At 34.5% G+C, this 22,705-nt stretch overlaps 3 protein-coding genes across 10 annotated transcripts; 2 read left to right on the top strand and 1 right to left on the bottom strand.

Annotated features, from left to right (window-relative positions):
- Nucleotides 1-2,193: 2,193 nt before the first annotated feature.
- Nucleotides 2,194-5,094, bottom strand: LOC108205982 (pentatricopeptide repeat-containing protein At3g29290). Of its 3 annotated transcripts, XM_017376128.2 has the most exons (5): nt 4,962-5,094; nt 3,195-4,888; nt 2,788-2,969; nt 2,549-2,681; nt 2,194-2,420 (listed from the first exon to the last, which is right to left on the bottom strand). In XM_017376128.2, the coding sequence occupies exons 2-4, from the start codon at nt 4,821-4,823 to the stop codon at nt 2,654-2,656; spliced, it is 1,839 nt and encodes a 612-aa protein (XP_017231617.1). In that variant the 5' UTR covers nt 4,824-4,888; nt 4,962-5,094; the 3' UTR covers nt 2,194-2,420; nt 2,549-2,653. The 3 variants fall into 3 exon arrangements, with proteins under 3 accessions (XP_017231617.1, XP_017231615.1, XP_017231618.1); XM_017376126.2 differs by having other exon boundaries at nt 3,195-5,083; XM_017376129.2 differs by having other exon boundaries at nt 2,788-2,966; nt 3,195-5,081.
- A 1,847-nt stretch (nt 5,095-6,941) lies between these two features.
- Nucleotides 6,942-9,651, top strand: LOC108209592 (chitinase-like protein 1). 2 transcript variants are annotated; one of them, XM_017380579.2, is made up of 4 exons: nt 6,942-7,085; nt 7,237-7,623; nt 8,459-8,618; nt 8,982-9,651. In XM_017380579.2, exons 2-4 carry the CDS (start codon nt 7,248-7,250, stop codon nt 9,394-9,396), a joined length of 951 nt encoding a protein of 316 aa, XP_017236068.1. In that variant the 5' UTR covers nt 6,942-7,085; nt 7,237-7,247; the 3' UTR covers nt 9,397-9,651. The 2 variants fall into 2 exon arrangements, with proteins under 2 accessions (XP_017236068.1, XP_017236067.1); XM_017380578.2 differs by having other exon boundaries at nt 6,946-7,089.
- LOC108209142 (chitinase-like protein 1) lies at nt 6,944-20,461 on the top strand. Of its 5 annotated transcripts, none has more exons than XM_064087124.1 (4): nt 6,944-7,085; nt 12,965-13,348; nt 19,311-19,470; nt 19,804-20,461. In XM_064087124.1, the coding sequence occupies exons 2-4, from the start codon at nt 12,976-12,978 to the stop codon at nt 20,216-20,218; spliced, it is 948 nt and encodes a 315-aa protein (XP_063943194.1). In that variant the 5' UTR covers nt 6,944-7,085; nt 12,965-12,975; the 3' UTR covers nt 20,219-20,461. The 5 variants fall into 5 exon arrangements, with proteins under 5 accessions (XP_063943194.1, XP_063943193.1, XP_017235392.1 ...); XM_064087123.1 differs by having other exon boundaries at nt 6,948-7,089; XM_017379903.2 differs by lacking the exon at nt 6,944-7,085 and adding an exon at nt 12,548-12,815.
- Nucleotides 20,462-22,705: the final 2,244 nt, after the last annotated feature.

Here is a 22,705-nt window from a genome sequence, read left to right as displayed (position 1 = left end):
AGAGCACTACGACACTGTCGAAGAGTTTGGCTAGAGCCCTTTCAAGATTTTTATGTTAGTACTGTTGATTGTGTGATCACCATTAATTCCCGAAGAAATGTGTGCTACTCTTGGAAATTGAACGGGTTTTATATCAAACTAGCCATCCATTATAGGAAAATATTTCACTTGAACCACCCATGGGACTCATTTAAGTCACTATAAATAAAATATATATCATTTGACCCACATTATTATTCATACCTTTTTACTTAATCATTTATCAAAAATTAACCGTTTGTTTTTTTTTTACTACAAATCCACTTCGAGTACCTTCATAATCGTCTCTAGTACTTATCAAAATAATTTCCAAAATTAATAAAACAACATAGTTATGTATTTAAAAAGAATATTTAGTTATGAATATATATTTATGTGATCACCCTAACTATATTGCTTTATTAATTACCAAATTATTTTGATAAATACTAGAGACAAATATGAAGGTACTCAAAGTGGTTTTGTAGTAAAGAAAACAAATGGTTGATTTTTGATAAATGATTAAGTAAAAATGTATAAATAGTGTTGTGGGTAAAATGATATATTTTTTGTTTATAGTGGCTTAAACAAGTCCCCGATGAGATGAGTGGGTAAAGTGAGATATTTTGACGTAATGGGTAGCCACTTTGATATATAACCCGAAATTGAACTCATAAACTTGATCTCTCAATACTCTCTTATTCACTTCACAACATTAGGCAACTCCTTAGGGGTTAAAGTCTTGAGTATTTCTTTTAATAAATCTTCAGTTCGTATGGATGCATCTTCTCCCATTTTTTTGCATCTCCTTGTTTCCAAAGTCAGCCCAGAACATTCAGAACTAATGAAAAAAACAATTCAGGCGGATCAAACATCTTACTGAAATTATGTCATATTATATCAAATTTTAGTACAAATCAACCTGGTATGTGTTACAATTAGTACGTCAATCTACAAATTATATTACATGTCACCATCTGATAGAGTAATTACGTGATTAACTATCAGCGAGGATGAATATGTGCAAGAGAAATTTTCAGTATAATGATCCAACATTATGTCATTGGTTTCAATCAATCAATATATTGGAGAAGCGAGTGGCGTGTAGGTGGCGCCTCTCACATCGCTTCGTTCTATTTTACGGATTTAAGTTAGATGTTTTTGTGTACAATCAATGCAAAAAAATTGGAGGAAGGTGACAACGTAAGAACATGATTACTTAAAAAAACACACACAAATAAAATTAAGATTCGTCGTGCTTTAAATTGTTAATTACGTGTATAAATTTATTTTCATTTTTTCACCATGAATTATAATCCAATTTTGCAATTTTATATATTAGAGCAGGTCCAATGCAAGGACCCAACTGTGATGTGGCGGAGAGAGAGAGGACTTGGTCCTCGGTGCATGCATTGGAGTGAATGGAGATAAGTTGGTCAGGCCCTCCCTCCCGGGCTGGCCAACTCCTGTAAAAGCTGTCTCCCTTTTCATTTTTTATTAATATTATATATGTTTTATGCTGCAATTTAACTGTATAACGTTAATATTAACGTTAAAAAGTAATTGAACGTTAAAATGGCAGAAACATTAAACGTTCACATATTTGCTCCTATAAATATGGAGTCTCTGAATATTTTTTTTTTCACACTTCTCACCTTGTTAAATTTTTTATTTTTTTCAAGAGAAAAAAATAATGAATTCCCGTCAAAATTCGTCTTTGAAATTTGTTTGAATGTATTGTTTTTTTTATTATGTAATGCATTTAATTTGTAAGTCATGTTTTATTTTAATTTAATTTTTAATTTTTATTTAAAATAAAGAACATGTCAAAATTATATTACTACTTAAATATAATAAATAAAGTATTTAAAACAATCATGTCAAATTATAATTACTACTTAAATACAATATATAAATTATTTAAAATTAATTAAGTAGGGTCTACTAAAAGTTGGACTTGGGCTTTGCATTGGAGTTGGGTGGCCACTTTTTTAAACAACCCACCTTTTGCTTAGGTGGCCTGCAGGAAGATCAGTTTGCCAGTGGACTTGGGCTCGTCCACTGGACTTGCTCTTAGTATTGGTATTACATTAAAATTTTATAATATAAATTTTATTTTATCCTACAAATATTAATTTCGAAACATTAATATATATTTTATAGACAGCCACAAAATTGTTTTATTATAAAAATATTAATATTAAATCATTAATATAATTTTTATAGGCCGCCGCAACGCGCGGCTTCTGAACTAGTATATATATATATATCGGTCTTGGTTATATATTACATTCAGTTTAAGACCGCCATGTATGTTGCTGCAAAGGAATTTTTTTCACCATAATGCTGATATTCTCTTCTTGCAACATCGTACTGCCTTCCAAAGAAAATCCAACTACACACTGCAACACAAACAAGGATTTACAAATATCAAGCTTGTGTGGTCAACTAGTGGTGCGAATTCATGCTGCTGACTCATTTAGTAAAGATATGTGGAACTGGGAACGATGATACATGAATGAGATCAAACCTGACATATCACTTGGTAGCAATAACTAGTCGTAAGTGCTGGTTACTATATGCATATTACTTCGGTGTGTGTAAGATCACTATATTAGCTACTTCAAGGTCCCTTTCACACTTTCCATTGGGTTAACCTCCTCCTGCATCAATCAAGTTGAAGTTACCTTAGGCATATGAGTGATACAAGTAAGATAGCCAAGATACGGAGACGACAGATACTTTTGTGTTTCACGATGAGAAATTTACCTTCTTGCCCGCCTAACAGAGTGTTTTCGCATGTATTGAAGCATCAATGCCCGAGTTTTTCCATCAGGTTCACAACCATTTTCTTGCATTTCTTTATATAACTTTTTGGCTGAGTCAATCTTGCCCCTTAAGAACATCCCCTGTATAGAAACATTGTAAAGAGATGCATTCTGCGGAACCTGCTGCAAATTATTGGAAAACAATATAGTTCAGATGGTTATTACTTTGATAAACTTCAGATACCAAATTTCACCTTTTGATCTTAGAGTGACAAGCAAACTACATCCAGAAACAAAAACTGTAATCCAACAGAAAAAAATAAAAGAAAACAAAAGTTTATTTTATAGAAAGCCCAGACTGTGAATTATGAAAAATATATCCATACAAAAAAGCAGATGTCAACTTACTTTAAGCACTTGCTCCATTTCATGCCAAAGAGAACCCCATATACAACTCCTTATCAGTGATAATAGAGTAAACAGATCTGGGGTGTGATGTTGATGAAGCATGCGCTCGTATACTTGTAATGCAATCTTTGGCCTTCTTGCAACCTCACAAGTCCCGATAACAAGGTTATATGATACAGTTGAGATGGGTAAGCCAGAGGATTCCATATGCCACAGTAGCTGCAAAGCTCTATCCCATGCTCCGAGTCTCTTGCAAGACATCAAAGCAGTATTGTACATGTGTAAACTTATTTTAGATTTCTTTGCAGCTTGAAGATTTTGAAAGAGACGAAGAACATCGGCATGTTCCTCTGCCTTGTATAAAGCACCAAGTATTGCATTCCATGTGTACGCATCAGGTATATGTCCCAAGGATTTCATAATACCATAAACCTTTAGAGCTAAGTTGGCCTTGTTGGCTTTCCCAAGCGAATTAATCAAAGCATTACAAGCAACTGCATTTGGCTTCATCCCTTGGTTCAACATACGGTGGAAGACACTTAGACCCATATCCCATTCCCCCTCTTTTGAGCATGCTCCTATAATAGCTTGCATCATGTCATCAGTTGGTTCCAAGCTATTCTGAATCATCTCACGATAAGCATCAAGCGCTAATTCATTCTGACTGCAACGAACAAATATGCAAACCAACAAGCGGTAAGTCAGAGCGGTTCCAGTACGACCATTATCATTCAAATTTCTCCAAATTCTTTCAGCCTGAACCCAGTCATTCACTTTTCCACAAATTGACAACATTGTGTTATACGCAATTGCATCAAATTTTTTCTTAATATAACTATTCCCTGACAAATCTTCATACATATTCAGTGCAGCATTACAACCCCAAGCATTTGCAATTGCTTTTAGTATCAAGCTATATGTATGGCCTGTAGTCATCTCACTTTCCTTCAGTATCTCAAAGATTTTCAGTGCCTCGTCAAGCACTTGATTCCTCACAAGGCAAGAGAGAAGAGAATTGCATGCATGCAAGTTGGCGCGAAGTCCAGAAAATTCCATGGACCTATACAAACTCAAAGCACTCACAACCTTATTTGACCTGCTAAGCTTCAATATCCTATTAGACAAGACCTCTTCATCTGTTTCCTCTAAGAAACACAACGTGTTGGTCATCTTAACCACTTCACCTCGAGGTTTTATTAGTGCCACACTACCGCCATCACACATCAATTCAGAAATCCCTTTTATTTCAACATTTCCCCAAGGAGGCGATTCTTGGTTCATAGACTCAGCATCAAAATTATCTTTTTCATTTTCGACAAGCACATTCTTGAAGCTAGAAACATTTCGATTTGTACTTGAAACCCTAACTAAGTTATTGGTTGTGGCCATTTTCGAATGCCGAAGCCCAGTTAAAGAATGCAAGCCATCAAGCAAAACACAGTTGTTGCCACTAAGCTTTGCACGCTTTGTGTTTGCTTTTATTTCTGAGCCAAAATACGACGAACAATTGAAAAACAAACATGGGTTTCTTAAGTTAAGAATTTTTGAAGCAGATAACTCATCTTCGTAGCTGTAACACCCATTACATTTCAATGTAACAGCAACTGAACCCTTTAAAAGTAGAGCCATACTTGGCCAAAACAACAGCTATATAGTCAAGCAATCTTAGACCATGAAGAAACAACAGAGAATTACTGCAGCAGAAGTTGCAAATGTTAAAGATGTGTGTAGAACATATATACAGCTATAAGAGACAGAGGACTTCACCTGATGACCGCTCTGAGCTCATGAATTTTTGCGTGTGTGTAAAGTTGAGGATAATACACTGCGTGTATTTGTCTGTTGTTGAGTTGGGCGCTGGAGAAAGGCATTTGGCGCTGGTGCTATAAACTTTCAGCCCATGTTAAAAAGTTTTGATCACGTATTTATAATTATTATTTTTGAAATTTTTTTAAATAAAAATATGATACCGATATTTTTATTCACAAAAACATATATCTAAAAAAAACAATTTTAAGTGTGCGGTCAAAAAGACTCTTAAAAATACGTAAAAAATAGTCAAAAAATTATTATATCCTAACAGAGGGAATACTCGTTTGTACATATAAGTCTAAATTATTAAAAAAATATAATAAAGTTATGTCCTTCTTTTTTATTTATTTCTCTCTCAATTTTATTTATCTTTTCGCTTCTTAGCCCATTGTAAGATTTTGTTTAGAATAAATTGCTCAAAATAAATAAAAGTTTAAAAAACTTATTTCAAGTTTAATGTATTTATTTGAATAATTTTATTTCAATATAGCAAAAACTTATACAAATAAATAATACAAACCAAAGTTCGGAAATTAGCAAAAAAAAAAAAAGTTAAAATAACAGAAGGGGATGTGGTTTATTAAATATTTAAGAAATAAGCTCAAAACTTTGACTTAAGGGTGATCGCACGACGATGTGGTTTTTGGCTAAAACTGAAAACTAAACCGTATATGCGGTTTTGTCAAATTTTCAAACCGCAACCGCACCACGAAGTGTTAAAATCACATAAACCGCATCACGAAAAGGCGGTGCGGTTTGCGGTGCGGTTTGTGCGGTTTATACATATATTTAAATAATTTTTATAATTAAATTATAAAAATTGTCCATAATCAATTATTTTTTGAAAGAATATAATATGATAAAAGTTAAAGTTAGATCACGAATATATGTGGGCCTATGTGACATACATTAAATTTTGCAATATTTTAGCAAATTTGAAAAACATAGATTATAAGAACAAACTAGACTCCTTCGAGCATATATATGAAACGCTGCTCTTATGTTTTTTAAAGTTGCCTAGATTTGATATTGATACAAAAATAAAACTGCCCAGATTGATACATAATAGAGTTATAAAATAGCATATTAATGAATATAATATAATATACACATATATATAATATATATTTTATATAATATATTAAATACGGTGCGGTGCGGTTTTAACCGCATTTTGTAGAATTAAAACTGCAACCCGCACCGCGCCTTGCGATTTGACAAAATTTCAAAAAATCGCAACCGCACCACAAAAATTAAAAACCACGTATCGCGGTGCGGTTTGGTGCGATGCGAGCGGTTTTTGCGATTTATGCGGTTTGATGATCACCCCTACAGACTTGACACTTGTCTTTATTCATTATGTAGTTATTGTCATTGGTCACTACTAAGCTTTAAATCATCCGTTGATAAGTTGTTTAAATAATTATTTATATCTTTATTAACTATAGGTTGATAGCTTTATTGCATAAAAGTTAATAATTCAATCTTCACTAATAGTTGATGGGTCTCGATAATAATTGATAGGATATTATTCTTGATCCGTTAGATAGTTTTAACATAGTCGTTGAACTTCATTTTACTTAAATAAAATATAAATTTATTTTATAATATGATAAATTTTAGATTTTAAATCACGGTGACATAATATCACGATGGCTAGTTTTGTATTTTTAAAAAAATGGCTCGAGTTGTGATCAATAACCTAATTTAGTCGTGAAATTACTAAAATATCTTAAAATAGTTTAGAAAGATATTATCGAAATAGTGTATTCATTTTTAAATTTAAAGTAAAAATAAATGTCGGGCAATCTAACTTGAACAGGGTGGAGGGGTGTAGTGTCGGTGTCGGTAGAGAAAGAAATTAAGTAGGCGAGGCGTCGTCATCACACAATAAATCCAGTCTGGCTTCTTCAACCAGCAAACCCATGTGTCAATCTCCACCGTTGATTTCCAAATCCCAACTAGTCTGATTAGGAGAGCTGATCCCACACAACAAATCGCTTGCATTCTACATCAAACAAAGTAACATAGCAGCAGCAGCAGCAGCATATAATTCTACCGGACACCAAGCAAGCACAAGTCTGTGAGTTATTCTTTCATATTCTTTATAAAATAGTACATAATAATACTTGTCTTCCATTGATTACTAGATCGGAATTTCATTTATTAATTGCTTAATTGTGTATCCCATTTTGTATAATAAATAAAAAAACTAAGTTTGGGTTTGCAGGGGAAGCTGAAATGAAAAAGGGGGTTTTGTTGTTGTTGTTGGTGGTGGTGGTTTTGAGTGTTGGTGTGAATGGGGATTCTTCAAAGGAGATCTTGGTGAAGAAAGTGAAGGGACATAGAGTTTGTAGTCAAGGATGGGAATGTAAGCAATGGTCTAAGTATTGTTGTAATCAAACTATCTCAGATTTGTTTCAGGTTTATCAGTTTGAAGAGCTTTTCTCCAAGAGAAATACGCCTGTGGCTCATGCTGTTGGATTCTGGGATTACCAGTCTTTCATTCTGGCAGCTGCTCAGTTTGAGCCTCTTGGCTTTGGTACCACAGGTGGAAAGCTTATGCAGATGAAGGAAATTGCTGCGTTTTTCGGTCATGTTGGAAGTAAAACCTCCTGTAAGTTTTACTCATTCACAAACCTTTGCTTAGGTTTTAGTTCTTTTATCAAATTGAGGCAAACCTGTGAAATTAGACAAAAATTGAAACATAGGATTAAAATACCTCATCAGTTATTCTATGAAAACTATGTAGTATATTATTTTTTATCATGTAACCACATTCATTTCGTATTATAAGGCTGTTTTTTAAAGTTCATTTATGCATTGGAGTGATTTGCTCTGTAGTTCAGAAGTAATATAGATATTAATTGAATCGAAAATTCCACTCTGTACTAATATTAAGGGAATTTATCAAAAATACCACATTTTCTAAGTTTGTTTTTTGCGATTTTACTATCTTTTGGAAAAAATTGCACAAATTTTAACTTTTTAGAAAATATTTGCAAAAATATGGTCTGCAACCATATGCAACTTCAGTTAATTGGCCCCGCAGGGGTTGCAAATATGGTTGCAGCTGGTTGCAAGTATGGTTGCGTGTGGTTGCAACAGGCTGCATACAATATTTTTGCAAATATTTTCGAAAGTTTGGTATTTTTGCAAATTATTTAAAAAAGATAGTAGTGTTTTTACAAAAACAATTTTGAACTTAGGTATTTATGAGAAAACCCCTATTATTAAAGCCTAATTGGAAACTGTTGGTCAATTTTGGCTAGTGGAAACCATTTATCAGTTTGCTCATCATACTGATGTTATTTGCTGTCTTTGGCCGATCTATATTGCCTTAAGAGTTTCAGTCTCAAATATGTTTGTTGCCTAAAATCTTACTGATCTTTTGTTATTTTCATCTATCTATAAACAAGTTGCAAGATTGGCGTTGATGATTTAACGTGCAGGTGGTTATGGAGTCGCAACTGGAGGACCATTGGCATGGGGTTTGTGCTACAACAGAGAATTGAGTCCTAGCCAAACATATTGTGATGACTCGTACAAGTACACATACCCATGTGCTCCTGGGGCTGAATACTACGGACGTGGTGCTCTGCCTATCTACTGGTAAGTTTTTTTTATTCCTTTGTCACTGCTTCTGATTCTTACTTCTTAAGCGGAGCCGATTTGGATTTATTACTGGTATATGGTACTTAATTGATAGAATGAGTTGCCCATTTAGCTACTTTTGTCTCAACTAAATTTGCAACTCTAATAGTGATTCAGTAACAAATTTAGTAAACTCTGACCCTTGTATTGGTGGTGGTTTGCGAAGTTATATATGCCTTGATGAATTCATAGATCATTTGCTATGGATTAAATCTTGTCAATCATATAGTCATTACTTTGTTAGGTCAAGAAAAAATAATTGAGGGTTCCTGACATCTTTTGGTACTGGTTGCTTATATTTATAACTTCTCTGCTGCTCAGGAACGTTAACTATGGTGCTGCTGGTGAGGCCCTAAAGGTGGATCTATTGAACCATCCAGAATACATTGAACAGAATGCTACCCTTGCATTCCAGGCAGCAATCTGGAGGTGGATGACCGAAATCAAGAAGGGGCAGCCTTCATCACATGATGCTTTCGTCGGCAACTGGAAGCCCACCAAGAATGACACTTTAGCCAAGCGAACTCCTGGTTTCGGTGCCACAATGAATATTCTTTACGGGGAAATGGTATGCGGTCAAGGTGACATCGATGCCATGAACACCATCGTCTCTCATTACCAATACTACCTTGACTTGATGGGTGTTGGCCGTGAGGAGGCAGGACCTCATGAAGTACTCACGTGTGCGGATCAGGAAGCTTTCAATCCAGCAACCAAAAGTAAAGATGACTCTTGAGATATATTTTATCACAAGAACTGCAGAACAGGAGTCATGTGCTCAGAGATTGTGTTCAGTTATATCTCAATAAGTTTGAGCAATGGTTCAAGTTTGTGATAATGATTTCTTCCCAGTTGTATAAATTTTTTGAATTCTCTGTTACTAAAAGTTTGTGTGTATTATTTTGTAAGTATGCAATTATATAACGTTGTTGCAAATTCAATTAATTATCATACTCTTGTTTGTTTTTAATAATCTACTTTTTGACAAGTATTTCAAGAGTTTTGATTGCATAGTTAGAACCCTGACTTTTAAAATCTGGGAATTTGCCAGAAAAACTATTTTTCCATTCTTTTTTCTGTATTTACTACCATATTACTTTTGTTTTAAACTTGCATCTTTCAATCTACATATATATGACTTCAATTTAAAAATATGAGTAACTTGTACCTTTCAATCTATGTATATACAACTTCAAATTTAAAATTTTGGGTGATCATATTACACTTGTAGTTGGGGGTTGAACTTTACTGTAATTACATCTCACTTGTATGTATATATAGGATATGTATAAGATTATTTAATTTGTGCATTTTAAAATCTTAATTTTATATAGTTCGTGTATATGAGTTTAATTTCATATAATTGATTGTTAGTATAATTTATAGTTTAGAATGAAGTTTTTTTTTTTCGACAGAAGAATGAAGTTGTTTGTGTATATGTGCTTGATTATGTAAATGTAATTTATGAAGTTATGAAGTGTTGAACTGATATAGCCGTTTGGAACCTTACTTGAAAATAACCGAACTGCAACAAAGATGAAGACAGTGTTGATTAAGTTAAGATCTTAATAATATATTTAGAATTGTGACAAAAAAAATATATTCAGAATCATAAATATGGTATTTATTGATGACACACAGATGATTCTCGGAGATTTTATGAGTTTGCTTGGTAGATAATGTGCCGTCCTGAGGCTGAGAGTAAATTCTATTTTTTATTTTTGTTTAAGAGAATTTCAGGAGGTAAAAGCCTCCTCTCTTCCTTGGAGCAAAGAAAAAAAGTGAAAAATCTCTGTAATAGGTACTCCCTCCGTGCTAATAGATTGTATACATTTGGTGTAGAGACGGAGACCAAGAAAAAGTGTAAAAAATGAATAAAGTTAGATGAAAAGTGGGTAAGATGGCGGGACCCATTTGTATTTAATTATAGATTTGTGATAGTGGAGGAAAGTAGTGGGTATAATAGTGTTTATATTATTATAAAATGAAGATAGTGAAAGAATGTAGTTGGTGTGATAGTGTTTTATATTATTAAAAATTATTATTTTAGGAATGTATAGAAATGGTATAGAAATGATGGGACATTCCAAAAAGGAAACTGTAAACAAATGACTGGGACGGAGGGAGCATCAAACAAGCTTGCATTTTATATATTATATAAAGATATCGCATTTTAATCATGGTACTTAGAGCAAGTCCAAGAGTGCCCTGTATTGATGTCCTAAATCAAAATTTAAAGCATGTGAAGCAAATCAATGCTCCAACAATGTCCTAGTGATGCCTTAGAGCAAGTCCAAGAGATACCCTATCTCATGTCCCAAGTTATAATTTAGGGCAATTGATGAAAAAAGTTGATCCAACAATGTCCTAGTATGCCCTATATCACTAGGACAACCTCCCCAAGCCTTATTTTTGGGACACATCTCTCCTTGCCCTATTCTATATTTTATTATAAATTCTCATCAACACTCTCTTTCTCTCTCTACTTTTATATTATGTTTTAATGATGAAAGAGAGTCTTTAATAATAAAATATTAGACATATTGTGAGAATAAGGCACATTGTTGGAGTTCAAATTACTAAAGTATGTCCTAAATTACTAGGACACGATATTTTATATTATATTTGGGGCTTGAACTAGGACACTCTTGGACTTGCTCTTAAAACACTAGGACATGTAACAAATTCCTTATTTTTGAGGCACCACTATGCATGCCCTATTCAATAAAAAAATAGTTTCCTGCCATTCCACAACATCTCTCTCCTCTCTCGGGTCTCCTTTTCATTTCCCTCCAATAACAATTCAAATATATTAATATTTTAATAATAAGGCACAATAATGAGGCATGTTGTTGGAGTTGATATATTAAGATGATATCTTAAATCATTAGGACACATTATTTTATTATATTTATAAGACATTTGTTAGAACATTGTTGGACTTGCTCTTTGATTTTCAAATTTCCACAGGAGATGTGTTCCTATGCTGCTGAATATAAGTTTGTCTCTGTAAATAGAAATGAGGAGTTAATAACGGGGCCGTTTGGCTGAACTTAAAAGAAGTGACTTATTGTTTAAAGTAAAGAAGTGGACTATAAGTGAAAAGTTAATTTAAACTTATAAGTTATTAGAAGTGTTTGGATACTGTGATTTATAAGTTAAGTGTTTCTATTAGAAGAAGTTGTAATTTAGAAAAAAAACTAGCTTTCCTCACTGTTTTTTGACAGCTTTTAAGCCTCAGTATAAGTGCTTCTATTGATGTGCCAAACAAGCTCAACTAAGCAGAAGCTAACTTTTATGTAAAAAAAGCCCAAAAGTTAGCTAGCCAAACACCCGCAACATAAAACGCCAGTGAACACAAAGAAGAGGACCGTCAAAAGTTGACAAGGCACTTTAGCTGGCCTGCTTATAATGTGAGGTGTCTATTTACATGAATTATATATCATGGTAATAAAATAACATAGGTGATATAATACTCCCTCCGTCTCAATTTATAGGTCCATTTTGAAATAAACACGCATATTAAGAAAAAAGTTGGTTAGATAGAATCTTATCTCATGTATCATTAATTAGTGCATTGACAAGTGAGAATATAGTTGAGTTTCAAAAAAATCACAATAAATATAGGGATTTAGTGTATTGAGAAATGAGAATAATGTTGAGTTTCAAAAAAATCACAATTAATAAGTAGATAGATTTGTATTGAAAGAAGAGAGGGACAAGTATTTTGGGACAAATTTTTTTCCAAAATGGACCTATAAATTGAGACGGAGGAAGTATTTTTTAAATTACAGATATTTTTTTCATTTATTACATAAATATTTTTCTCAAAATATTGATGACACACAATTTCACATATATCCTGTATCTAAAATTATTACTCCCTCCCGGTCCCTCGCATAAATAAAATCCCAACCATGAGTAAAAGAGTTGAAATGTAACTTATAAGCTTAAACAGGGCGGATGGGTAGTGTCGGTGGGGATGTGTGAATCTTCCCTGTTGATTTTGGAATCTCAACTAGTCTGATTGGGAGAGGTGATCCAACACAAGACATCACTTGCATTCTACATGAAACAAATATCACACCAAAACTAAAGTAACATAGCAGCAGCAGCATCATATAATTCTAGCGGATACCAACCAAGCCTAAGTCTGTGAGTTATCCTTCTTAATTTTCTTTATAAAATCGTACATAATAATACTTGCCCTCCATTGATTACTAGATACGAATTCCATTTGTTAATTGTTTAATTGTGTATCCAATTTTGTATAATAAATAAAAAAACCTCAGTTTGGGTTGCAGGGGAAGCTGAAATGAAAAGGGGGGTTTTGTTGTTGTTTGTTGTGGTGGTTTTGAGTGTTGGTGTGAATGGGGATTCTTCCAAAGAGATCCTGGTGAAGAAAGTCAAGGGACATAGAGTTTGTAGTCAAGGATGGGAATGTAAGCAATGGTCTAAGTATTGTTGTAATCAAACAATCTCAGATTTGTTTCAGGTTTATCAGTTTGAAGAGCTTTTCTCCAAGAGAAATACGCCTGTGGCTCATGCTGTTGGATTCTGGGATTACCAGTCTTTCATTCTGGCAGCTGCTCAGTTTGAGCCTCTTGGCTTTGGTACCACAGGTGGAAAGCTTATGCAGATGAAGGAGATTGCTGCTTTTTTCGGTCATGTTGGAAGTAAAACCTCCTGTAAGTTTTACTCAATTCACAAACCTTTCCGTAGGTTTTAGTTCTTTTATCAAATTGAGGCAAACCTGTGAAATTAGACAAGAATTGAAACATAGGATTCAATTAATTGTTATTTACAATCAATTCCCTTAGGTAGATTGTTGAAGGGGCGGGGTTGAATACAATCTACAATATTTTTCAATTTTTTTTTCTTCATATTTGAATAGGAAACTGATTAAAACTAGGAAATTGTAAAAGAAAAGTTCTTTTAAAATTTTAAGGGAGATCATTTTTCCACCTGAGAGATTTTATATATATCGAAGAAACTTTTGTGTTGATGAACACATCTGTAAACGAGATGAGATGAATTTTTCTTTCTACAAGATTTTTTCCAACAGTTCTAAGCAAATTCTCTCTTAGTCAATTACTCTATATAATATAGATTCACTTGGTTATATACCCTAAGTTTAGAGCTAAATCTAGAAGACAACATATTCATATTTTCTTATATCTAGCAAAAACAGCTGGCATACACATTCCTCTGACTTCTACATTTCTAGAAACATTTGTCTTGTGATTGATTGTATTCTTGAATAATATTGATTTGTATAACTAAAAATGGCAAATTTCGGTTCTTCAATAAATTACCAACTCTAATAATTTGTCAAATGTTGTGAATTGATTGTTATAGTCAAAGGTAAAATAGTAAGGCTAGGTTTTAGGAGTAGAAATGTTACAATGCATTTAATGCTCTTGTGCTATCTTTTGCTATAAATAGCTTGCATCAGTGAATGAATAAATTGCACCCGAGCTTTCTTTCTATGCTCAGCTTCTTACCCTCCTTCTGTTAAATTTAGTAGCTCTCCGGTTGTTCTTTTATAGCTAATATATTACAACACGTTATCAGCACGAAGCCCTGCCGGAACTGAGAAGATTATAATGACAAATCTTACAAACTTGTCGTTCGTTGCATTGGACATTTCTGGGGAGAATTATCTATCGTGGGTACAAGATGTAAAGTTGCATTTGGGTTCAAAGAAATTAAGCAACACAATAAAGGCAGAAAACACATCCACGATCGAAGAAAACTTTACCTCTATTATTTTTCTCCGACACCACATGCATGAAGATTTAAAATCTGAGTACCTAGAAGTCGAGGATCCCTTTATTTTATGGGAAAATCTAAAGGATAGGTTCGATCATCAGAAACTAGTTTATCTACCTGCAGCTGAAAATGATTGGGCTAATCTAAGGCTTCAAGATTTTAAGAGTGTTCGGGCATATAGCTCAGTCCTATTCAAAATAAGTTCTAGGCTCATTATGTGTAGTGAGGTTGTTACTGAGAAAAGAAAGATCGACAAAACATTATCTACTTTTCATCCCAATAATATCAACTTAGCCGAGATGTACAGGGAGCGCAAGTTTGCTAAGTTTGGGGATCTCCTTTCAACCCTCCTTGTTGCCGAGCAGAATCATGAATTGGTGATTAAGAATCATCAATCCCGTCCAACGGGATCTGCCCCTTTACCAGAAGTAAATAACACGACATTCCAGCAGAATGTACGTGGAAAAGGGCATAGAGGTGGACGTGGCCATAGTCGCTACCGTGGACGAGGCCGTGGTCGTGGGCATTTTCGTCCTTATAATAGCTCTGGTCACCAGAAGTGGCAACCTGAAACACAGAGCAAAAGAAAGGCACCACAAGGAGGGAAAACTGACAATTTATGTCACAAGCGTGGAATGGAAGGGCATTGGTCACGTAATTGTTATATCCCACAACATCTTGTTGATTTATATCAGTCATCTAAAAGATCGAAAGGAAAAATGGTGGAAACCAATTTCGCTAACAACTTAGATGATTCTCTTATAATATCAACCGGGGGAATAAGCGTTAATGGTCCTAATGAGTCTAACGAAACTCCCATGTGGGAGGCTGAGGATTAGTTTCATAAAATTATTATCAACTGGAGGAATGAGCATCAATGGTCCGAATTACTATAGTTACTAGTGTGTACTGTGTGCTTTATTTGATCTATGTAATGTGTTATGTTCTTATCAAATAAATTATGTTTCTTAATTATATACAGAATGGATTCTGAAGATATATGCATTGCTGATTGTGGTATAACTCATACGATTCTACAAAATCAAAAATACTTTACCCATATAACCAAAACCGAAGCTCAAGTTGGAACGATTTCTGGCGTATCTAATATAATCGAAGGTTTTGGAAAAGCTAGTTTCGTCTTACCTAATGGTACACACATACATATTCCAAATGCATTATTTTCTAGTAAGTCCACTAGAAATCTTCTTAGTTTTAAGGATATTAGATTTAACAATTTTCACATCGAAACCACTTCTGAGGCTGGTAAAGAATATCTCCTTATTACTTCTGCTAATTCTAGCAACAAGAAAATCTTAGAAAAGTTTCACTCACTTTCCTCAGGATTATATATGATGAAAATCAGAACCATTGAGTCACACAATGTCATTGCTTCCAAACGCATAGATCCAAAATCATTTACCCTTTGGCATGAGAGATTAGGTCATCCCGGAGTCTCTATGATGCGTCGCATTATAGAAAATTCTACTGGACATTCTCTTAGAGATCTTAAAGTTCTTTCCAAAAATGACCTTCCATGTTCAGCATGTTCTTTAGGAAAGCTGATTACTAGGCCATCTCCTACTAAAGTTAAGCTTGAAAGTCCAAGTTTTCTAGAAAGGATCCAAGGCGACATATGTGGACCTATCCACCCATCATCTGGTCCATTTAGGTACTTCATGGTACTAATAGATGCCTCAACTAGATGGTCTCATGTTTGTCTTCTTTCAACTCGTAATGATGCTTTTGTAAAATTACTTGCCCAGATAATCAAGTTGCGAGCTCAATTCCCAGACCATTGTATCAAGTCGATTCGTTTAGATAATGCCGGCGAATTCACATCTGCAACCTTTGTCGACTATTGCATGTCTGTAGGAATTTCAGTTGAACACCCAGTTCCTCATGTACATACACAGAATGGGTTAGCCGAGTCTTTTATCAAAAGACTTCAACTTATTGCAAGACCATTGTTATTGAAAGCCAAATTACCTACATCTATTTGGGGTCATGCAATACTTCATGCTGCTAATCTTATTAGGATTAGACCAACTGCATATAACCAACATTCCCCACTACAACTGGTACTTGGTCAAATTCCTAATATTTCTCACTTCAAGATATTCGGAAGTGCTGTATATGTACCTATTGCTCCACCACAAAGATCGAAGATGGGAGCTCAAAGAAGAATAGGTATCTACGTTGGTTTTGATTCGACATCAATAATCAGATATCTTGAACCACTAACTGGAGACTTATTTACTGCACGATATGCAGATTGTCATTTTGACGAGTCTTTGTTTCCTCCCTTAGGGGGAGATAAACATGTGAATAAGGTTAATCCTGACATAACATGGAATGCGTCAGGATTACATTTTCTAGATCCACGTACCGGTCAATGCGAACTTGAAGTTAAAAGAATTATCCATATGCAAAATATCGCAAACCAAATGCCTGACGCATTTAACGATTCTAGAAATGTAATAAAATCTCATATACCTGCAGTAAACACTCCAGCTAGAATAGATATACCAATTCAAAAATCAAATACAAATGAATTGGTTACAGATTCAAAGCCACGCCTGAAGCGTGGTAGACAGGTCGGTGCAAAAGATGTTGCACCAAGAAAAAGAAAAACAAAGAAAATTGCCCCTGAAGTGGCACATGCTCCAGAAGAAGCAAATACCCCTGAAGTGGTATTATCTCCTGAAGAGATTCCCGTCCCTGAAGATTCGGGATTAAACAATCATGAAATTTCAATAAATTATGTGCATGATATGAAATTATGGGATCGAAGTAAAGCCATAATCGATGATGTATTTGTGTATTCTGCGGCATTGGATGTCGACATAAATTCTGATCCTGAACCACAAAGTGTGGATGAATGCCGTCGAAGAAAAGACTGGCTAAAATGGAAAGACGCAATTCAAACAGAATTAAATTCGTTGCGCAAAAGAGAAGTATTTGGACCTGTTGTCCAAACACCAATCGGTGTGAACCCTGTTGGGAATAAATGGGTATTCATAAGAAAACGAAATGAAAAGAATGAAATTGTGAGATATAAAGCCCGACTTGTAGCACAAGGTTTTTCTCAAAGGCCTGGCATTGATTATCACGAGACATACTCGCCAGTAATGGATGGAATTACTTTTCGTTTTATATTAGGTATGGCATCAAAAGAAAAATTGGAAACACGTCTTATGGACGTTGTTGCTGCATACCTATATGGATCACTTGATAGTGATATTTTTATGAAAATCCCAGAAGGATTAAAAATGGACGAGTTTAAGAAACCTCGTCATATATACTCCATTAAACTTCAACGATCATTGTATGGATTAAAACAATCTGGTCGTATGTGATCTTGGGAAGACAAAGTATTGTCTTGGTATACAAGTCGAGCACTTGTCATCGGGAATTTTCCTCCACCAATCTACATATACTGAAAAGGTTTTGAGCAGATTTTACATGGATAAATCTCATCCGTTGACTACTCCAATGGTGGTTAGATCTTTAGAACCAGATAAAGATCCATTTCGACCACGAGAAGATGATGAAGAGGTTCTTGGTCCTGAAATCCCATATCTTGGAGCTATTGGTGCACTCATGTATCTTGCAAATAATACAAGGCCAGATATTGCATTCGCTGTAAATTTATTGGCTCGATTTAGTTCTGCTCCGATGGCCAGACACTGGAATGGGATCAAACATATATTTCGTTATCTTCGTGGAACAATTGATTTTGGGTTATTCTTCCCGGAAAACTCGACATCTCAGTTGATTGGATATGCAGACGCTAGATATCTATCAGATCCTCATTTTGGCAAATCACAAACTGGATATGTATTCACATATTGCGGTACTGCCATTTCTTGGAAATCCACGAAGCAAACTACAGTGGCAACCTCAACAAATCACTCGGAACTGATTGCGATTCATAAAGCCAGTAGAGAATGTGTTTGGTTACGATCTATTATCAAGAATATTCAAGAATCGTGTGGATTACAAGACATCACAAGAAGTCCTACTATTATGTTTGAGGATAACACTGCATGCATTGATCAACTCAAAGAAGGATATATCAAAGGAGACAGGACGAAGCATATTTCACCGAAATTCTTCTATACTCATGAGCTTCAAAAGAATGGTGAAATCGATGTACAACAAATTCAATCATGTGACAACCTTGCAGACTTATTCACAAAATCGTTGCCAAATTCAACATTTGCAAAGCTGCGACGTAACATTGGAATGCGTCGACTCAAAGATCTGCTGCAGCAAAACTTCAGTGATTGATGTTTTCATCCAAGGGGAGATTGTACTCTTTTTCCTTCATCAAAGTTTTTATCCCACTGGGTTTTTCTTTGATAAGGTTTTAATGAGGCAATCTATGATCCATGTACAATAACAATCAAAGGGGAGTGTTGTGAATTGATTGTTATAGTCAAAGGTAAAATAGTAAGGCTAGGTTTTAGGAGTAGAAATGTTACAATGCATTTAATGCTCTTGTGCTATCTTTTGCTATAAATAGCTTGCATCAGTGAATGAATAAATTGCACCCGAGCTTTCTTTCTATGCTCAGCTTCTTACCCTCCTTCTGTTAAATTTAGTAGCTCTCCGGTTGTTCTTTTATAGCTAATATATTACAACATCAAACAGTTTTTCACCTGTTTTTCAGCAAAAAGCTGCTGTTGCTATCTGCAACAGCAATGCCAAACAGTACCTAAGTTAGTCTGTAATTATTTACAGTCTTTGGTCGATCTATATTGCCTTCAGAGTTTCAGTCTTAAATATGTTTGTTGCCTAATATCTTAGTGATCTTTTGTTATTTTCATCCATCTATAAACAAGTTGCAAGATTTGGCATTGATTTAATGTGCAGGTGGTTATGGAGTCGCAACTGGAGGACCATTGGCATGGGGTTTGTGCTACAACAGAGAATTAAGTCCTAGCCAATCATATTGTGATGACTCATACAAGTACACATACCCATGTGCTCCTGGGGCTGAATACTACGGACGTGGTGCTCTGCCTATCTACTGGTAAGTATTATTTGATTCTTTTGTCAGTGCTCCTAATTCTTACGTTTTAAGCGTAGCTGATTTGAATTTATTACTGGTATATTGGAGTACTTAATTGATAGGATGAGTTGCCCATTTAGCCACTATTGTCTCAACTATATTTGCAACTCAAATAGAGATTTAATAAAAATTTAGTAAATTCTGACCCGTGTATCCATAGTGGTTCGCGAAGAAATTTATGTCTTATTGAATTCATAGGTCATTTGCTACTTGTTAGGTAAAGAAAGAATGTTTGAGTGCTGCTGACATCTTTAGATTATGGTTGCTTATATTTATAACTTTTTGGCTGCTCAGGAACGTCAACTATGGCGCTGCTGGGGAGGCCCTAAAGGTGGATCTATTGAACCATCCAGAATACATTGAACAGAATGCTACCCTTGCATTCCAGGCAGCAATCTGGAGGTGGATGACCGAAATCAAGAAGGGGCAGCCTTCATCACATGATGCTTTCGTCGGCAACTGGAAGCCCACCAAGAATGACACTTTAGCCAAGCGAACTCCTGGTTTCGGTGCCACCATGAATATTCTTTATGGGGAAATGGTATGCGGTCAAGGTGACATCGATGCCATGAACACCATCGTCTCCCATTACCAATACTACCTTGACTTAATGGGTGTTGGCCGTGAGCAGGCAGGACCACATGAAATACTCACGTGTGCAGAGCAGGAAGCTTTCAATCCAGCAACCAAAAGTAAAGATGACTCTTGAGATATATCATATCACTAGAACTGCAGAAGAGGAGGCATGTGCTACGAGATTGTGTTCCGTTTTATCTCAATAAGTTTGAGCAATGGTTAAAGTTACCAAGTTTGTATTAATGATTTCTTCCCAGTTCTATAAAATTTTGAATGCGCTGTTGCTAAATGTTTGTGTGTATGATTTTGTAATTATGCTTTTATATAACGATGCTGCAAAAACAATTAATTATCATACTTCCTGTTTTTCTTATAATAGTCGACTTTTTGACTGGTATTTTTTTTTTTTTTTTTTGATAATATTTGACTGGTACTTTAATGTGGAGTTGGAGAGAATTGAATGGAACGAATAAAGTGTCATGTCTGAGCCTCTGAGGTACCAAACTGGGTATTGCATTTGGAAATGTTGACGTGACAGTTTGGAATGATTTTGTTGTGCGATGAAATCTTTCCGAGCTTATTTCATACTCCCTCCGTTCCCGTCAATAGTATACATGGGGGGACGGGGGCGCGACACGGATTTTAATACTTCAATAAAACATAGTTATGCAATTTATTTTTAAGATTTTCTTTTTTGTATAAATATATAACATTTATATTTTTATAAAAAAAAGAAAATTTTAAAAATAAGTTGGAGACCTATGTTTTATAAGAGTCTTAAAATGTATGACAAAAAAAAGAACCTTAAAATGCGTGTCGAACAATGAAAAAAAAACGTATACAATTGACTGGGACATAGGGAGTAGTTTATTATGATTTTTAATTTTTGCTCAATAACATAGAGATAGATAATGATATAACACACCATTGGACTTGCTCTAACCGATGTTATTAACTCTTTTGGGGTGGTTTGGTTCGAGTAGTGATCGTTGAAATGAGGAATCGGGTTAAGTTGGTATGAGTTTGAGGTATTATATCTGATATCATGTGTTTGGTTGAGTGCTGTAATCAATATATATAATTTTTATAAAAAATAAGTTATTAATTTATATTAACTAAAAATATTAATAAAATTATTGTTCTTGTATATTTTTGCATCATTGATTTAATTTTGTATTAAACATTAATATTTCATTACTTAAATAGAGACAAGAAAAATGAAAAACGAATACATCTTATACCTCCATCTCATACTCATCTCCCTGCTTAGGTATCAAAAACCCATACCTTGAGGGTCTAAGGCATAGGTTTGAGATTTTATTTTTTTCAACCGAACACCAGGTATGGGTTTGGAATGGACAAACCCGATACCTGATTCCACATACCTATGAACCAAACGACCTCTGGACATTGGTTTAAAATTGATATAACCAGCTAGAAATTTTTTTTCGCTGACAAAAGGCATTCCTTTGAATTTTATCAAACATAAGCTCACAACCAAAGCTTATTGATGTTATTCTATGAAGAGCTAAGAACTCCAAAATTCAATTCGGCCTAGTTTTATTTTCATAATAACTATCATGTAAAAGGGTGTTGGCCCTGGCAGTCACATTAGCTTAAAGGAAGGTCCCGAAAGTCACGTTACTATAAAATGACACTGACTGTCACAGCAAAACGTCGCTTAAACTCCCGTTCATACTAAAACGCCGCTTCGGTTAGCATTCTGGCATCTGTGCATTAAAACGTGACTTTAAATGGAGTTTTACTTGAAAATGTGCTTAAACTCACGTTCATGTCCTTGTTTCAATTTTTCTTTCTCAAAAACCTTGCAACGTAAGTTTAAACGGCGTTTTGCTTCAAAAACACAACTTTAAGCTGTGTTTTACCTCCAAACACAACTTAAAGTTGAGTTTTGAATATTATTATTTTTAAATTAATTTAATTTCAAGATAAATAAACCATTCTAAGACCCAAATATGAACCCTACAATATTAAAAACTATTAATCAATATTTTTAAGATTAAATTTTTAATTTGGTTGGCCCTAAAACCTCGCATTAATTAGGGTTTAGGCTCGAGGGTTTAGGGCCTTCCTAAACATTAACCGTCACTCGATTCAATTTCAAGTATAAATAAATCATTTTAAAACCCAAATATAAACCTTAAAATATTAAAAACTATCGATCTATGTTTTTAAGATTAATTTTTTAATTTGGTTCATCAGCTCTAGGGCCTCACGGCCCTAAAGTCTCGCATTAATTAGGGTTTAGGGCCTGAAGGCCCAAAACCTTCAATTCTAAACCCTAACTGTCAGTTGATTTAATTTCAAGTATAAATAAATCATTCTAAAACCTTAAGGTGAACCTTAAAATGTTAACAAATGTTAATTTACGTTCCAGCATTAACTTTATTACACTGGTTCCTTGGCTTTAGGGCCTCACGGCTCTAAAGCGTCACATTAATTAGGGTTTGGGCTCGAGGGTTTAGGGCCCGTCAATCCTAAACCCTAACCGTCTAGCAATTTCATTTCAAGTATAAATAAATCATTCTAAAACCCAAAAGTGAACCCTAAAGTATTAAAAAGTATTAATGTATGTTTTTAGGTTAAATTTTTAATTTGG

Source organism: Daucus carota, chromosome 2 (assembly GCF_001625215.2).
Source record: "Daucus carota subsp. sativus chromosome 2, DH1 v3.0, whole genome shotgun sequence".
NCBI classification, from domain to species: Eukaryota; Viridiplantae; Streptophyta; class Magnoliopsida; order Apiales; family Apiaceae; genus Daucus; species Daucus carota.
This window is presented reverse-complemented; position numbering and strand designations above follow the sequence as displayed.

Excerpts from the sequence above, each read along its gene's own strand:
- LOC108205982 (XM_017376128.2), bottom strand. The coding sequence starts at position 4,823 with ATGGCTCTACTTTTAAAGGGTTCAGTTGCTGTTACATTGAAATGTAAT. Across the intron at positions 2,970-3,194 it reads AAATGGAGCAAGTGCTTAAA|CAGGTTCCGCAGAATGCATC; the intron begins GTAAGTTGACAT and ends AATAATTTGCAG. Across the intron at positions 2,682-2,787 it reads TCTGTTAGGCGGGCAAGAAG|GAGGAGGTTAACCCAATGGA; the intron begins GTAAATTTCTCA and ends TGATTGATGCAG.
- LOC108209592 (XM_017380579.2), top strand. The coding sequence starts at position 7,248 with ATGAAAAAGGGGGTTTTGTTGTTGTTGTTGGTGGTGGTGGTTTTGAGT. Across the intron at positions 7,624-8,458 it reads TGTTGGAAGTAAAACCTCCT|GTGGTTATGGAGTCGCAACT; the intron begins GTAAGTTTTACT and ends TTTAACGTGCAG. Across the intron at positions 8,619-8,981 it reads GGTGCTCTGCCTATCTACTG|GAACGTTAACTATGGTGCTG; the intron begins GTAAGTTTTTTT and ends TCTGCTGCTCAG.
- LOC108209142 (XM_064087124.1), top strand. The coding sequence starts at position 12,976 with ATGAAAAGGGGGGTTTTGTTGTTGTTTGTTGTGGTGGTTTTGAGTGTT. Across the intron at positions 13,349-19,310 it reads TGTTGGAAGTAAAACCTCCT|GTGGTTATGGAGTCGCAACT; the intron begins GTAAGTTTTACT and ends TTTAATGTGCAG. Across the intron at positions 19,471-19,803 it reads GGTGCTCTGCCTATCTACTG|GAACGTCAACTATGGCGCTG; the intron begins GTAAGTATTATT and ends TTGGCTGCTCAG.